Raw genomic sequence first — 17,623 nt, 5'->3', positions numbered from 1 at the left:
GGAACCGCGGGGTTCAGATGCCGCGCCCACTTCCCTCGAGAAGTGGGTCAGACGAGAGCAGAGAGTTCTGAAAGGAAAACTCTCAGTTCGCGCAAAAAACTCCCTCGAGAGCTTCCCGCACATGCTCTTCTTTCAGGCAGAACACGCACAGATCGTGTGAATCCTCCTGTGTCAAATATCTGGACACAAGTCGGCACACTCGCGCAAAGTGTTTTTCCACGTCTCTGCGCGCTTAATCGTTGATACTATCACACAGACAAACAGTCCCTGAAGACGAAAAGAATGTTGTCACGGTTTCAAGGCGCCCTTCTTATACATCCAGATTGACGCGCTCATCATTCAAGCTGATGATGCACGGGCTGTCGCCGGTCAACCTGATTACTGTGAGTTGATATTTGATTTCAGACACCTGTCACGCCTGAGGCGTTCCCCATTGCGTCATTCGACGTATTGTTGAGTTCCCTTCGAAAGGGAACTACTGAAAAAGTTTATTAATAATCTAGTAACTACTATTAACTAAAAGAAACTCTTATTAACGAATTAGTAAGTAATAGCTCACAGATGAAAGTGTTACTAGATACTTCTGTGGGAGTTACTAATTATTTGGATTCGTATTATAAAGTGAAGATCATTGGAACTAACTAGTAATTACTCAAGTGTTACTAAAGACATTTTCTAAAAGTATACTAAAGTTCACCAAAAATCTCAAACGGTTGCACAAATCATGACTAGATCATGTAGTAACACTTGACCCAGACAGCAAACTGACATTGAATCAATGTGGAAACGACGTCTCTCATGACATTGAAACAACGTTGATTTGCTCATCGAATTAACGTTGAACCAACGTCAGACGCGGCATTCTTCAAAGCTAAATGAAATCGAAAATTAGTTTGCTTTCATAACGTTGAAACAACGCGTTGATTTCAAGTTGATTTTCCGTTAGTTTTGAAAGAATGACGCATCTGACGTTGGTTCAACGTTAATTCGATGAGCAAAACAATGTCAGATCAACATTGTTTCGATGTCATATTTCCACGTTGATTCAATGTCAGTTTGCTATCTGGGGAGTAATTACTAGTTAGTTCCAATGATCTTCACTTTATAATACGGATCCAAATAATTAGTAAGTAATAGCTCACAGATGAAAGTGTTACTAGATACTTCTGTGGGAATTACTAATTATTTGGATCCATATTATAAAGTGAAGATCATTGGAACTAACTAGTAATTACTCAAGTGTTACTACATGATCTAGTCATGATTTGTGCAACCGTTTGAGATTTTTGGTGAACTTTAGTATAGTTTTAGAAAATGTCTTTAGTAACACTTGAGTAATTACTAGTTAGTTCCAATGATCTTCACTTTATAATACGAATCCAAATAATTAGTAATTCCCACAGAAGTAACACTTTCATCTGTGAGCTATTACTTACTAATTCATTAATAAGAATTTATTTTAGTTAATAGTAGTTAGATTGTTAATAAACGTTTTCCTGTAGTTCTCTGGGAAGTATTAAAAAATAGTAGTTATTGATTACTTAATAGTGAACTACCACTTTCGTCTGTGCGCTATTACTTACTAGTTCGTTAATCAGAGTTTCTTGTTAGTTAATAATAGTTAGATTGTTAATATTGTGTTACTCATTAGTTCTTGTGTAGTTATTCATTAACGAAGGAACCGTATTCTAAAGTGTTACCGATTATTGTAGTGCTCTACTGGGTGGTTGCCCTGCACGCTTAATAAACAAACTTCCGCTAGTTCAAAACGCAGCCGCTCGAGTTCTTATCAGAACAAGGAAGTATGACCATATTAGCCAGGTTCTCTCAACACTGTATTGGCTGCCTATTAAACATCGTATACATTTTAAAATATTGCTGATGACTTACAAAGCACTAAATGGTTTTGCTCCCCAGTACTTGAGCAAGCTCTTAACGCATTATAGTCCTTTTTTTCTATTGCGATCTCGAAATTCCGGCCAGTTGATAATACCTAGAATATCAAAATCGACTGCAGGTGGTAGATCCTTTTCCTATTTAGCACAAAACTTGAAACAATCTTCCTAACATTGTCCGGGAAGCAGACACACTCTGTCAGTTCGAATCTAGATTAAAAACACATCTCAGCATACACATAACACACTATAGACTTCCTTAATTCAAAATTAGGCTGCATAATTTAGATCAGCCGGAACCGGGAACACGTCTCGTAAATTCTGATGTACTTGGTACATCATGAGAAGGATGGCGTCTACGCTAATATTACTCTCTCTGTTTATCCCGAGGGACCCATCCCAACTCATCCTTAAGTGGTGGGCTCATTGACACGACAGCCATCGGCACTGATCCTCAACAACTCATCTCCATCCGGCGTGATTACTTCGACTTCCTAACAGATGGAAATTGACAAATACTTTTATTTGTTTGTTTATTTATTTCTTCCGAATCCAATTTGACCTGTAATGCTGCCCAAATCACTCACTGTTCCTTCGTTGGCCAGAGGACAACTCTGGAGTTTTTTTTCTCCATTCTGTCCCTGATGGAGTTTTGGTTCCTTGCCACTGTTGCCTTGGCTTTTGTCTTGCTTAGTTGGGGACATTTAATATTCATCAATATTATTGATCTGTGTTGTATTATTTTCATGTTATCACTGTGAAGCTGCTTTGATACAATCTGTATTGTAAAAAGCACTATTTAAATAAAGCTGACTTGAATTGCCTTAAAGAACTTTCAAATGCTTCTGGGGCATATGGCAGCCGCAGCCGCTATGGCTTCTTCTATGTGAAGACTGCTTCAGCACTAGCTTTATGATCGAGTCCCAAGGTGACCATGGCAGAGCTGTACGCCCTGTGTGACAACAAATCACCCTGGCCTGCCGCCAAACCCTCAACCTGTGATCAGACCTTTCTTTTCTCCGGGGAAAACTGCTCCTAGAACGAGGTCCACTAACACCGACTGAGGGGCTATATACTTTAACGGAGGCCTGACAACCTCCGAACTGCATTGGTATTCGTTACCGCGATTTTGTTGCAGTTCACCTCGCTTTGAGCCACCGCTGCTCAGTGAGCTGGTACTGGTCTGAAAAGACAACATCGCGACCGTTGCGCTAAGCTTCCCTCGCATGTCACAACTCGCCTGTCACCTCTTCCTTGGAGTCAGAAGCTTCTGAGTTCGCTTTATTCCAGCCCACTTAATCTTGTGCGCACATGTCGCCTGCACCTTCTATGCTACATCAGGAATGGAGCAGGTCTTGATAGTTGCTCCTTTTTTGGCCCAACCAGACCTAGTTCCCTCAACAGCCTCCCTGACTTCCCCTGGATACATTTCAGGAACAGGGCACCTTCGTTCAAAAAACTGGACCCAGAGGTTCAGGTGGCTACCACAGGAATATATGGTAATTACCATAACTTCTGCAAGCACCACCTAAAAAGAGGAAGTTGTGCTTCACTATGAGAAGTGGAACCTATTCGTTGAGTGAGTCTCTCAGTGAGGAGATCCTGAGAGCGTTCGGTCATTTCAGCGCTTTCTTTCCTGCAAGATGGGTTGGAGTAAGATGTTTTCCTCCACCCTCAAAATGATGTTGCCTCTGTTTTCTTGACGCACATCATGATGCAGAAGTATGGGTAGCACGTCCTGATCGTCAGGTTCCTGAGGGAAGAAGGGAATCTCGCGCCCCTCTTTATCCTCTTGAGCCTATCTCTGGTGCTACTACACTGCAGAGACCGCCCCTGAGCCACTGCAGTGAGTGCACTGAGTTAAAAATTCTGTTTTTAAAGAAACACTTCTCCTGCTCGCGTGGTCTCTACTAGAGGGTAGGGACTTGCTCGAATTTGGTCAACGGGTTGTTCCTGGATATGTGCCCAAGGTTCCTACTTCTCCCTAAAGGTGGGACCTGCAAGCCCTGTCCCGGAGGAGGGAGACTCAGCCCTGGCTTTCTCTTTCAGTCCGCTTCTTTGTGGTTATACGTGCACAGAACGCAAACCTTAGGACCTCAGACCAGCTCTTATCTGTTAAAGAAATCAGCAGAGAGGGAAGGCTGTTTCCAATCGAGGTTGGCCCACTGAATGGGGGCTGCCTTCGTCTTGGTGAAAGTCCATAAGTGGATGCACTTATGTCATCCATCATAAAAGTGCTTCACACAGCCTGGGAGGTTAAGAAAGGCCTTCTGAAGTGATGCGTTTGTGTAAGAAAAATTATCCATATTTAAAACTTTATAACAGAGGTACTCAACAGGCGGCCCACCGACCGCATCCGTCCCATCGGCATTCATTTTATGGCCCGCGTCATGCAAAAGATGAATGCACTTTTTTTTTAGCTCAAAGGTTGCACAAATATTAGCCTATGTAGGCAGGCTATACCGCAGACGCTTTGAATAATCCTTGATTTATTCATAAAAAAAATAATCATCGTCATTGTGATGTGTTTGGAATGTTTAATGGGACTTATATGGGCTAAATAGAGGAATGAATAGAGTCCGCAACAGCGACTGAAGTGCGCACGTGTCCGAGTGAAGACTGCGCGAGCCATGCAGCTGACAGCAGTGGCAACAAGCGCTCAGTTTGATTTCAAAAACATTTTAGCGCTAGATCTCTTATTTAAGAGTGAAATAAATTAATGCTCTGCTAGTTAACTGGAGATGTTTTATTTGTATTAGGTACATCCATGCCTCAATGTTTCCAAAAGTGTGCCGGGTACAAAATGACTAATGACAAAATCGTGGTGCGCACGCGTGACATCGAGAACAACATCTGTCTTGTTTTTAACAGCTGATTCGGGTGACGTTAGAGCTGATCCGCGCATCTCTACTCTGCAATGTGTAATTATTGGCTGATGGTCCTCTTAACAGCATGAAAAACAAAACTTGTAGATTCAAATTGTCAATGGGTTATAAACAGAAAGCGCTCCAATTACAATGACGAGCTGTCATCACGTCAACAAGTTCACGGCACTCTTGCAACTTTGGATTCAACTTAAGTAAAAACCGCAACTTGTAATGCGACGTACTGCTGATATTTACGCTACACCATGTTGCTCTTTCGGAAGCTAGAATTTTACTTTGTAACGTTAATTATGAAGAATTTTCTTATACAAACTCATCGTTTCCCTTCAGAAGGTTTTTATTAAAACGTTTTTCTTAGCAACAGGATCTTTAAAACACTGTTCAGGATTTATCTAACCCTGTTTAAAAAGAACACTTTGCTGCCATCTTGTGGTTATACTATATATTACATTTGTTTTTGACCTCAAACAGATAGCATTAACCTGTTTATTTTTAAGTGACACATTAGCCTGGCTAATGCCAGACCACGTATCATTGAGAATTGATATTCTCATTCATTTTCTCATATTTGAGGCGTGGTTTTATGAATGCCCATAGCCGTATTATTGGGTGCTATGAATGTCAAATGCGCCTGTACGTATATAGCTCATAGTCAATCGGTTCAATGATACCAGATGACGTATGTAGAACGACAGAAAATTAGACGATGAAGACAACGATGGGTCATAGATTTAGGAGATTTACATAGGAGATTTATGTATACATAAAACGTGTTTCTCAATGTCAAGGATACTTCCTTGGCAGGACGGGTCATTTCCTTCAGAGGCTAGTCGAGCATTCGGAGAACACGTAAATGGAACAGGCTAACAAGTGCAAATCATTGCGTCATTACATCAGTGAAAGGTCCGCTTTCGGTGCTGCAAAAATGGTAGTGCTACTGGTTTGCTTGCTGTACCGCACTGTTTAAACACACTTGACAGTCCTTATTTTGTCTTATCAGCCCTCATAGAAATAAATAAATAAAAGTAAGGGATAATGTATAGCGAGACGGTTGTTATAGCGCATACAACCCCACATACTCTAATGCAAAGCGGAGGGGTCTTGAATCAGCCTGAAGGGTTTGTATTCGCTGTAACAACCAGCTCGCTATTCATTTCCCCACTTATAAAATGGCTACCTAACAAATAAATCAATAATTTGACACAAAACCATGACCAGAGACCTGCATTATATGACTGACAGACAAGAACGGTTTGACCTAAAAATATCAAAATTGAAACTACTGCGGAAACAAAGACACCTACATCTTGGATGCCCTTGAGGTAAGCTAAAACATACCAAAAATTTATTTAAAAGTGAACTATCCCTTGAACCCCTGCAGAGCTGTTTCGAGCACTTTTATTACGGATCGACGCGCTTTGATGGACTTCCATAAAAATATATCCATTGCCTTCCATTATAAAACTTTTTTCCGATTGTATTTGTCTGAAAGAAGAATGTCATATACACCTAGGATGGCTTTTAGGCTGAGGAAATCATGGGCTAATTTTCATTTTTGGGTGAACTATCCCTATATAGTTCCCTATATATCCCTATATAGGGTTAGTTCACTCAAAAATGAAAATTCTGTATGTGTTTATTAGTTCTGCTGAACACAAAGGAATATATTTGGAAGAATGTTTTAATCAAACAGATCTCATTCCCCATTGACTACCATAGTATGTATTTTTTCCTACTATGGTAGTCAATGGGGAATGAGATCTGTTTCATTAAAATGTTCTTCCAAATATCTTCCTTTGTGTTCAGCAGAACAAATAAACACATAGAGGTTTGGAACAACATGAGGGTGAGTAGACAGAATTTTCATTTTTGGGTGAACTAAATCAAACCATGATTTTACATAATATAAGCATAGACAGTAGGGATATAAGACACCTCCTCTTTCCCTTTTTTGTCCTTACATTAATCCCTTTTTTAAAGGTTGTTTCAGCGATTGTGGGTGACGTCACTTCTGTTCGTGTTTGAAGCGAGATCCCAAACAAACCAAGCTCGCCCGTAATAGATCAAAATTATTTTGATAACTTTTTTGTCAGCTTGGTCTATATATAAGGTTTAATGTGTACAAACAAAGCTTGGTCAAGTTCTTTTTTTTTTTTTTTTTTTTACAGAAGAAACAAGAACAGTTGCTGAGGTTTCAGCTAAAACGTAAAGTTGCTTATTATAGCGCCACCTTGTCTGTCCAAGCAGCTCACCAAAAGTCCTTGTGAGTTGTGGAGCAGGAGAAGACTCATAGTTGTCAAACTCCTCACCCACTGAAAGGGGAATATGCACATTGTAGAAGCACCAATTCAAAGACATGATTATAATGTATGGGTGTTTTGCACATGCCCCTCTTTGCCACAAGAGGGAACTATTAATCTGATTATTTATGCTAAAACAAATTTCGAACTCAAATGTAAGTAATCTAAAAAAAAGTTTTTATTGACAAATCAGTTAACACCTGTGCTGATGATTTATGCAAAAAAATATGTAGTAACAAAATCTGTAATATTTAGGTTGTTTTGAGGCAATGTGTTTGATTATATCATTTGTGTAAATGACTGGCTATAAAATGATTTTAAGATTAAAATCAAAATAGTCCAGTCTAAATTAGCTGTGTAGATTTTTTTTTATGCACGTCTGTGAACGGACTTTCATTTAATTGTATATTGTGATTATTTATTTATTTACCAAGGTTAGTGTGTAGTAAGTGTGTGCCCAAATAATTTCTTGAATGAATTCCCTGTTTGGAAGTTTGTAGAACACACAGAAGCAAGTATTGATTATTCATTAGTTCAGTTGTAAACGTTGTTTCCTTTGTCTACTTTTCAGGTATCAGAGTGATCTGATATCAGCAGAGTGTCATGAGCACAGAAAAAGAGCGCAGCGTCCTGAGTGATGCAGAGGAGGAGAAGGAGGTGAAGGATGAGAAGACTGGTGTGTCTGAGGAGCAGGAGCTGGAGGAGCTGAGGGCTCAGGTACTGCAGCTCCTGCTTGAGCTGGAAGAAGCTCGAGACGCGTCTCAGAAACACGAGGAGGGCTTTCTGGAGCTGCAAGGTGAGACTCCCTGAAAAACAAAGTAATGACCTTAAAGGAGTAGTTCACTTTTTAAAAAAAAAACTTTTGCTGATAATTTACTCACCCCCATGTCATCCAAGATGTCCATGTCATTCTTTCTTCAGTCGAAAAGAAATTAAGGTTTTTGATGAAAACATTCCAGGATTTTTCTCCATATAATGGACTTCAATTGGAACCAAACGGTTCAAGGTTCAAAAGACTCTTTCAGTGCAAACTGTTCAGAGGGCTTTAAACGATTCCAGACAATGAATAAGGGTCTTCTCAAGCGAAACGATCGCTCATTTAAAAAAGAAATAACAAAGTTTAAGTTTTATAAGCTCAAATGGTCACCTTACTCTGTACTGTGATGCACAGACTGTGTTAGTTCGAACTCATTAATCAAAATGAACAAATCTTTTTTCGTGTCATTTGGTTCATTCAATGAACGAAATGAACGAATTGACTCAGAAAACGATTAGTTCATTTTGATGATTAATTTAATCATCTTAATTTCTTTTCGACTGAAGAAAGAAAGACATGGACATCTTGGATGACATGGGGGTGAGTAAATTCTCAGCAAACGTTTTTTTAAAAAAAGTGATCTACTCATTTATTATTTACTTTGAGGGTCACTTCTTCGGTTTTGTGCCTTGGTTTCAATACATTTTTTAAAATTTTTGTTTTTATAAATTGAATTGAATTGAATTAAAAAAAATTCTGGTTAAATGTCCAACTTGTAACTTTAAACAAGTAAACACGTTTGGTATATAATGAATTATATGACCTATAATTTTTCCATAATGATTTTTTGGTGAAGTAAATACTAGTGAAAAAACCCAATGTAATTTACTTGAAAAAGTTAGTTCAGACAAGAATTTAAAAAACTACTCAATAAACTCAATAAAATTAAGTAAAAATTACTCAACTTTTCTGATACTGGGGTTCCCATCATGCACTGGACCTTGAATACTTAATGAGGTTCATTTTTCACTAGTTTCCAGCTGTATTTACACTGTTTTATCATTGATTTTTGTTGTCAGTATTAGTAAATTGCCATTTTGTGACATTTCAAGTAAATGTTTTGCTCAAAATGACACATTCAAACACAAAAACGACCCATCAAATGTTACCGCCATTGTGTATTGTCTACCAAGTATTGAGGTGTTTGCATTCTGACATGATGTATATATAAATTACTTAGATGATCTACAGTAAGTAAAGCACATACTATAAATGACCAATAATTCAAGATTATTGTTTTAGTGAAATGTAATACAAAAGGCAAAGGAAATCGATATTAATCAACCTTTTACAAGCCGAGTTAAAATTATTTATTTTTTGTAAAGTTTACTTAATTCCATATTCCAAGTAAATTTAACTTAAAGATTTCTAATTAAAGCTACTGATAAATATGTTTAGGTTTTTACTTGGCAAATCTTTGTAAATTTACTAGCATTTTCTGAGTGAGATAGTTTAGCAAGGTTTTTTCAAGTAAATCCTACTCCAAATTTTTTACAGTGCAACATATTCAAAACATAAACTCAGAATGCTGATCCTCTAATAATTGTAATAAAATTGGCATTGGGCAAATGACTAATACTTAGTTACCTTAATGCACAATGTCCTTAAATTATGTTTCTTTACGAAGTTATTTGTCAGAGATATCGATAAATGTGGTCCGTCTGTGTATTTAGCTCCATGAGTTGTTTGACTCAATGACAGGCCCAGTAAAATAGTTTCTATATATAACCCTTTATAGCTCTTTAATGAGTCACCTGCTGTATAGCAGACGGACTCCTGGGACTCTGGTAATGATCTCCGTGTGCGGGGGTCTGTGACTGTGGGCTGTTTGTGTGTAACACGACAGGCATGTGAAATGACAGCTGCATGCTGAGGGAAGATTCCAGACGGGTTGTCCTGACCAGCTCTATAGGGCAGCAGATGCTTTTATTCTGGGATCATCTCCAGTCACCATGCTCTTCTGTTCCTGCTCATTCATGATGGCAGACATAGCATAGATCAGTCTCACCCTCTAAAGTTGTCCTAGAGAGGTTTCAAGTATTTTGAGTAGCACATTTCGTGACTGCATTCTTATACTTGAAACGGAACATATAGTACAAAGACCCAGAAATTAGACCCTCTGGCCTAATGCTTGAAGTATGGAGAAAGAGGACAGGGGGATGGGATACTCTCCATGTTTATGTAAAAACATGTTTACTATATGTATATAAGTCCCATTTACATTAAGAGGGACAAAGCCTCCCATGCTGAGTTTTGGGTTGCTATAAAGTCTTTAATTTTACTGTGAATGAGAATTTTATTTTACCCGCTGCATTGCACCAGGTGTATGATAGTGTGTCATACACCCATAGTGTGTAGACGATGCTGGACAACACAAACTGTTAACACTTTACCCTTTTGCATGTACAATCACACCGGTGTAATCATAGACAGTAAAAGAAATGGACAGAGCGATCTCATTGGAACTCCATTGAGACGATTCAAGCCCGTTTTTGGTGATTTTTTTAGCACTTCCGTCACTGACGCGCAGACTCAAACAGAGCTTGACTACGTAGTGGGACTTGAGTGACCCGTCTGTCTTCTAGTGGCTGTGGCATGAGAAATCTGAATCATTCCCTTCCGAAACATGCAGAGGCGGAGAGTGTGAATAGGAGCTGTCCATGAGCTAGGAGAAGGAGACAATTTTGCTAGGTATTCTGATTAATTATTTGTCATTTTGCCTCCACGTGTCCCTGATTGCACGCGAGCTTCTTCTCTTGTCCATATGGTAATCTCTCTACTGTGCGACAGAGAGTCGCGTGGGTATGACGCAATCGTTAGCCTACTTTCACTAAAACTGCTTCTACGGGGCCATAACATAAGCTACAAGGTAATGGAGCTATTTATACATTGTCGTGTTTCTTTAGAAATAAATAAAGGACTAATGGGGTCTTCAAATGCCTCAGATGTAAAGTTATTCGCTGTCAAAGTGGCGCCAAAATGAATGGGAGTCAATGGGAATGCTAACGCAAGTGAAGTTCTGCTACAAGATGGCAGCTCCCGCGAGGCTTCAACTTCCGGTCGACGGATTACCCCCTTGGGTGTAATTGGAACGGTCAGTGCATTACGTGATCAACGGCTAAATTTAAGCGAGCTTTCGCGTGTTGGCTGGCGCTGAGCCAGAGACGGACACGCTCAGTGCTGTCGTGTCACATCTATTCAGTGTTTTGAACCACATAATGTTTATTTTAGTTTTCATACATTTAAAATCACATAAGTACTTGCAAAACAATTAATTTAAGCTTGTAAAATACACACTGATATCGTCTCTGGTTACGTATGTAACCCTAGTTCCCTGAAGGGAACGAGACGCTGCGTGTAAACGCCGTGGGGAACGCCTCTGCGTGACGAGTCATGAAGCACGTATGAAATCTGTCCAATGGCGAGACGGAACGTCATAGGCGGGGTGACGTATCGACCAGGAAACTATAAAGCATCCCCGAAACACAAGCGCAACAGCTTCTGATAGGACTGAAGCAAGCGCTCACGGGCATGCTGGGAGTATGGCATAGACACGCAGCGTCTCGTTCCCTTCAGGGAACTAGGGTTACATACGTAACCAGAGACGTTCCCATTCAGGGAACTTCGAGCTGCGTGTAAACGCCGTGGGAACGCTAATACCAACGCCGCCATGCGAGCAGGTGTCCGTTGTATGAAATCAGGCACATATTTAGACGAAAGCACCTGCGCCCCTGGAGCGGAGCTACCATACCCCTGGTTGAGTGAGCCCAGACAGCCAAAGGAGAAGGCTGACCGGCGGACTCATATGCAAATGAGATGGCCTCGACCACTCACTTACTCAACCTCTGCTCAGATGCGGGACAACCTTTCTTCGGAGGTCCAAAACAAATAGATAACTGTTCAGGCTTTCTCCACAGGGCAGCTCTGTGGACATAAGCATCTAGAGCCCTCAGAGGGCAGAGCAGATTAGTTTCTCTTGGTCTGACCTCACAATACCACGAAGAAAAAGAATTACCAATGGGTATCTCCCGTGAAAAGCTCCACTCAAAGGGACGTGGTAAGCAGATAGGCCACCACATACACCTTTAGTGTGGAGTGGGATAACCCTGTGGAGAAATGCTCCAAAGGAATTCCAGCACCGCCACACCGGGCAGTTAACTGGGTCCAACTGGTGTTCTCCCCACCAAGAGGTGAAACATTGCCACCTCAAGGCATATAATCTCCTCGTGGACGGAGCTCTGGATTGGAGGATGGTCTCCACGACCTCAGTCGAGAGACCCGATTCCATGAGCTGGGCCCCCTCAGAGGCCAAGCCACAACCTCCATAGATCTGGGCGGCATACTCGGGCCGGCCAACGCGGGGCTACTAACAGTAGAAAGACCCCGACTCGGTGAACCCTCTCCAGAACTCCTGGGAGCAGAGCAATCGGGGGAAATGCGTACAGGGGTGACCTCGGCCACTCCTGTACCATCGCATCCAACCCCAGAGGGGCTGGTGGATACAGAGAAACCACAGCATGCAGTGTCTCAGTCCCTGGATTCAAATAGGCCTACCTCGGTATGACCGAAATGACTCCATAGGAGCTCCACCACCTCGGGGTGGAGTCTCCACTCCCCGGGCCTCGGCCCCTGCCTCGACAGGATGTCTGCTCCCCGATTTAAATATCCTGGGATATATAATCGCCAAAGAAGAAGCTTCCCCTGGGCCCACAGAAGGATCTGGCGCTAGCCTGAATAATGGACATGAGCGCAGACCCCCTTGATGGTCTATAAAAAGACCCCCGATGTGCTGTCTGACCGGACAAGAACATGGTGACCCCTCAGGTCTGGGAGAAAGTCCACAGACCCCGGGCTGAGCGACCACTCATGATCGCCCCCAGCCCGTGAGGGAGGCGTATATCGTTAGCTTCTTTGGAACAATGAAGTAACGGCTGTAATACCCCAACTCTCTGTCGGGGGAAGAACTCGTTCTATCGCCCCCTTCAGTAACAGAGCTTTCACCTCTTGTTCCATGACCAGAGCCTGCTCGGGGGATACCACTGTAGGCAAAATCCCCCGAAAACGAGGCGGACGTGACCTGAACTGGATCGCGTACCCGCGTTCGATAGTCTGCAGGACCCATCGAGATATATTTGGAAGACTTTCCCATTCTGCCAGAATTTCCACTAAGGGTACCAGTCTCTCGAGACTGGCCTCTGGAGTAATTATAGAGACAGAAACAGTGCCCTGTGACCGCGCACAGGCAGGGTTTAACGACTGTTCTGTATCGCTCCTCGGAGCAAACGAGTTTCCCTCTGGAAACCACTCGCTAGGACCGTCTGCGCCCACCCTCACAGGCAGGTTCAGCAGAACGGGTCCCTGCAGACCCCCCTGGTGGTTTATGTAAGAGACCACAGACATGTTGTCTGACCGGACAAGAACATGATGATCTCTGAGGTCTGGGAGAAAGTGTTTCAGAGCCTGAAACACCGCCATCATCTCTAGACAATTTATATGCCATCGGAGATGATGGTCTTGCCACAACCCGCGGGCCGAGCGACCACTCATGATCGCTCCCCAGCCCGTGAGAGAGGCATCCGTCGTCACCGTTACCCGGCGACACGGGGCTCCCAGCGCAGGTCCCAGGGACAGGAACCAAGGTTCTTTCCACATAGCCAGGGCACGGAGACCACGTCGCGTGACCTTGATCTTGCGGAGCGGCTTTCCCCTCGGGGAGAACCCCTTGGTCCTGAGCCACCACTGTAGTGGTCTCATGTACAGCAGGCCGCACGGTAACACGTTGGATGCTGCTGCCATCAGACCCAGAATTCTCTGGAATTCCTTTACAGTGAGTGACTGGCCTAGCTTCACTTGCTTGACAGTCGAGATAATCGAGGCTATACAAGCCGGCGACAGACGTGCCTGCATCGTCGTCGAATCCCATACCACGCCTAGAAAAGTGGTCCGCTGAACTGGCGAAAGCACACTCTTCTTAGCGTTGAGTCTCAACCCCAACCTTCTGATGTGGGCGAGGACGGCATCTCGATGCCGAATCGCCTGATGCTCCGATTGAGCCAGAATCAACCAATCGTCGATGTAATTTAAAATGCGAATGCCCTGGAGACGCAGCGGGCCAAGGCCGCGTCCATGCATTTCGTGAAGGTTCGAGGAGATAACGCTAGGCCGAATGGAAGGACCCGATATTGGTACGCTTCGCCCCAAAAAGCGAACCTCAGGAACTTCCGATGTTGCGGAAGGATGGAGATATGGAAGTACGCGTCTTTTTTTAGGTCTATCGTGACAAACCAGTCCTCGGACCTGATCTGTGACACGATCTGCTTGAGAGTCAGCATTTAGAACTTGAGCTTCCCTACTGACCGATTTAAGAGGCGCAGGTCTAAAATCGGACGCAGCCGCCCATCCTTCTTTGGAACAATGAAGTACCGGCTGTAATACCCCAGCTCTCTGTCGGGAGGAAGAACTCGTTCTATCGCCCCCTTCAGTAGCAGAGCTTTCACTTCTTGTTCCATAACCAGAGCCTGCTCGGGGGTCACCACTGTGGGCAAAACCCCCCGGAAACGAGGTGGACGCGACCTGAACTGGATCGCGTACCCGCGTTCGATAGTCTGCAGGACCCAACGAGATATATTTGGAAGACTTCCCCATTCTACCAGAAATTCTACTAAGGGTACCAGTCTCTCGAGACTGGCCTCTGGAGTAGTTTTTAAAAACAGAAACAGCGCCCTGTGACCGCACACAGGCAGGGTTTAACGACCGTTCTGTATCGCTCCTCGGAGCAAACGAGCGTCCCTCGGGAAATCGCTCGCTGGGACCGTCTGCACCCCCCATTACAGGCAGGGTTGGCAGAACGACCCCCTGAGGGCACCGAGAGAGAGCGGGCGCCGGATTCAGCGGCGAACACCTCTGTCTCACGGTGGGGACCACCCTCAGTAGCCTGACACCAGTGGCGTCAGGACTTCTTCGACGAAGCCTTCCTGGCGACAATAACCGTCCTCAGATCGGTTCTATCCCGGGAAGACCTCGCCTGAGAACGCCGCGTCTCAGCCCAGTTTTGCTGGGGAGGAGCCCGAGACGCGACGCTCTCTCGACGGGCGGGGCTGCTCTCGCCCAGCAGCCCCCGAAGGATGAGTACGGAGGGGGAGACATTTCTGGAGCGCCGCTGCCTGTTTTTTTCGGTCGACAGCGGCGCATCCAGGAGAAACGCTTTATCTTTCTCCTTCATATTAGCCAGATTTAGCCACAGATGCCTCTCCGTGGCCACCAGGGCTGCCATAGAGCGGCCGACTGATCTGGCCGTCTCCTTGGTGGCACGGAGAGAAATATCTGCCGCCTGACGCAGTATCTCATTAATCACGTCAGTGCCGACGACCTCCCCCTCACTCATATCTCCTAGACCCAGCAATATTAGCATACATAGAGGTCTGGTGTGTCAAAATTCTAGCTGACACTGGTTTGTTCCACGATCTACACACCTCGGTGTGTAGATCGGGGAAGAAGTGGCAAACACCGGCATGGAGGTAGTGAGTGTGATATTAAAAATCTCTCATCCATTTTACTCTCTTGACTCTTGTTTCTCAACTGGCCATTCAAAGGTTAATTTTTCCACAGCCCGAGTCAAAAACCTCCATTTTTTTTTTTTTTTTACTACATTCGCGGGAGACTGGGATGGCAAACGAGCTTCCCTCGCTCTCCACTGAGTCCATAGACTCTGCATCCACAGTTTCAACATCCAGCTCCTCAGAACTGGATAATTGAAGTGATGGCGCCTCAGCCCGGGCAGGAAAAACCGCAACGCGGACCCCCGCAGCGAGAACTGAGGCACTGGATCTACCAGGTAAGGGCAGAGAAAGGGCGGGGCCCGTCTCAATCCCCGCTGATAGATCCATCTGCGATCCCCACGACGCAAGCCTTCGCTGTGCCTCGGCAGCAGCGGGACCCGAGCCGCGGGGAGCGCGCACCGAACCACTCTCCTCGAAGAGTGCCCGGCGGGAGCAAAGTGTCTTCATGGGCAGACACTCGCAGTGCTCACAGCCGGCCCCCTCGAGAGCCGACTGAGCAAGCTGCACTCCCAAACAAACAACACACAGATCGTGTGTATCCCCACCCGTGATGAAGCGAGGGCAGGGATGAACACACTTTCTGCTGTTGTTTGCTCGCCATATCAATATATATAAATATACAATATTAGACAGACAGACAAAATTCATACATAGAGCGCTTGTGAAGACTCAGAAGCTGTTGCGCTTGTGTTTCGGGGATGCTTTATAGTTTCCTGGTCGATACGTCACCCCGCCTATGACGTTCCGTCTCGCCATTGGACAGATTTCATACGTGCTTCATGACTCGTCACGCAGAGGCGTTCCCCACGGCGTTTACACGCAGCTCGAAGTTCCCTGAATGGGAACTGTGGAAGCGGAATAATAATCATTTCCTTTCTAATTAGATGAACATTTTATACATTTCAGATACACATTGTGTAAGTAGCTTTGAAGTTAACTCCTTTTGATTTCTTACAGGTTAGGCTGTTGTTGGCTGGAACACGCTAGCATTCTGCTATTGTGTGACGCCATCACATTTTTGAACGGATTTTTAGAACAGATAAGTGAACTTAAAAATGCAATTTTCAGCCGAATGTATTATCTTAGCCCTCCCTTTTGAATGCAACTTTCAAATTACTTGACAAAAAATTACATCCTGAGAAACTGATTTTTTGGGGTGAAACCCCATTGACTCCCATTCATTCTGCACTCGACCGCGAGCGCCCCCGCATGGACAGAGACGCGTTACTGCAGCCAGTCCAGAACCCGGAAGTAAACAGCCAGTGCCATTCTCTTCAATTAGACATTCTCTGGTTAAGTAGGCTAACGATTGCGTCATACCCACGTGACTCTCTATCGCACAGTAGAGAGATTACCGTATGGACAGGAGGAGAAGCTCGCGCGGAATCGGGGAAACGTGGAGGCAAAATTACAAAATAATTAATCAGAATACCTAGCAAAATTGTCTCCTTCTCCTAGCTCATGGACAGCCCCTATTCACACTCTCCGCCTCTGCATGCTTCGGAAGGGAATGATTCAGATTTCTCATGCCACAGCCACTAGAAGACAGACGGGTGGCTCTCGTCTACGTAGTCAAGCTCTGTTTGAGTCTGCGCGTCAGTGACGGAAGTGCTAAAAAATCGCCAAAAACGGGCTTCAATCGTCTCAATGGAGTTCCAATGAGATGGCTCTGTCCATTTCTTTTACTGTCTATGGTGTTATCTTACAGGAAGGGTGGATGCAGCAGAAATATGGCGTTATTTTCCCAGCAAATGTCGAGAGCGCACTATCGTGAAAGTACATTAATATAATGCGCGAGCTCAAAACTCTGCTCATGTGTGGAATGTCGTGCTCTCAGATAGGCTACACTGCTCTTGTAAGAATAGGTCTATTTTCTCTGGGCTCACTCAGAGAATCCTGCTCTTAAAACGTGTTCAGTGCAATCGCGAATCTCTCCTCTTCCCCAGCTAACAATTTTAGGTTATAAGAACGTTTTCATAACCTTCCCATTAAGTTATAAAAAAGTTCTTTTTGGATGTTCTAGGAACATTCAAAATGTCCAGTTTTTTTAGACGTTGTATTAACGTTCTTGCTTGGCTATAAGAACATCTTTCAAACGTCATTAGAACGTTCAATTCTCCCGTTATATAAACATTGTATTTTAAGGTTATTTCCTGGTTATGAGAAT

General features: G+C 43.8%; 1 protein-coding gene across 5 annotated transcripts in view; it reads left to right on the top strand.

Moving 5' to 3' along the window:
- The window catches only part of ccdc136a (coiled-coil domain containing 136a), a 158,844-nt gene that overhangs the window by 114,123 nt on the left and 27,098 nt on the right, over positions 1-17,623 (top strand). For all 5 annotated transcript variants that reach the window (XM_089127488.1, XM_089127486.1, XM_089127484.1 and 2 more), the window contains one exon: positions 7,652-7,876. In XM_089127488.1, the coding sequence (XP_088983614.1) occupies positions 7,684-7,876 (193 nt within the window). In that variant the 5' untranslated portion in view covers positions 7,652-7,683. The remainder of the gene's footprint in view (positions 1-7,651; positions 7,877-17,623) is intronic.

This window comes from Pimephales promelas, chromosome 25, assembly GCF_988280905.1.
Source record: "Pimephales promelas chromosome 25, fPimPro1.hap1.1, whole genome shotgun sequence".
In the NCBI taxonomy this organism is placed as follows: domain Eukaryota; kingdom Metazoa; phylum Chordata; class Actinopteri; order Cypriniformes; family Leuciscidae; genus Pimephales; species Pimephales promelas.
This window is presented reverse-complemented; position numbering and strand designations above follow the sequence as displayed.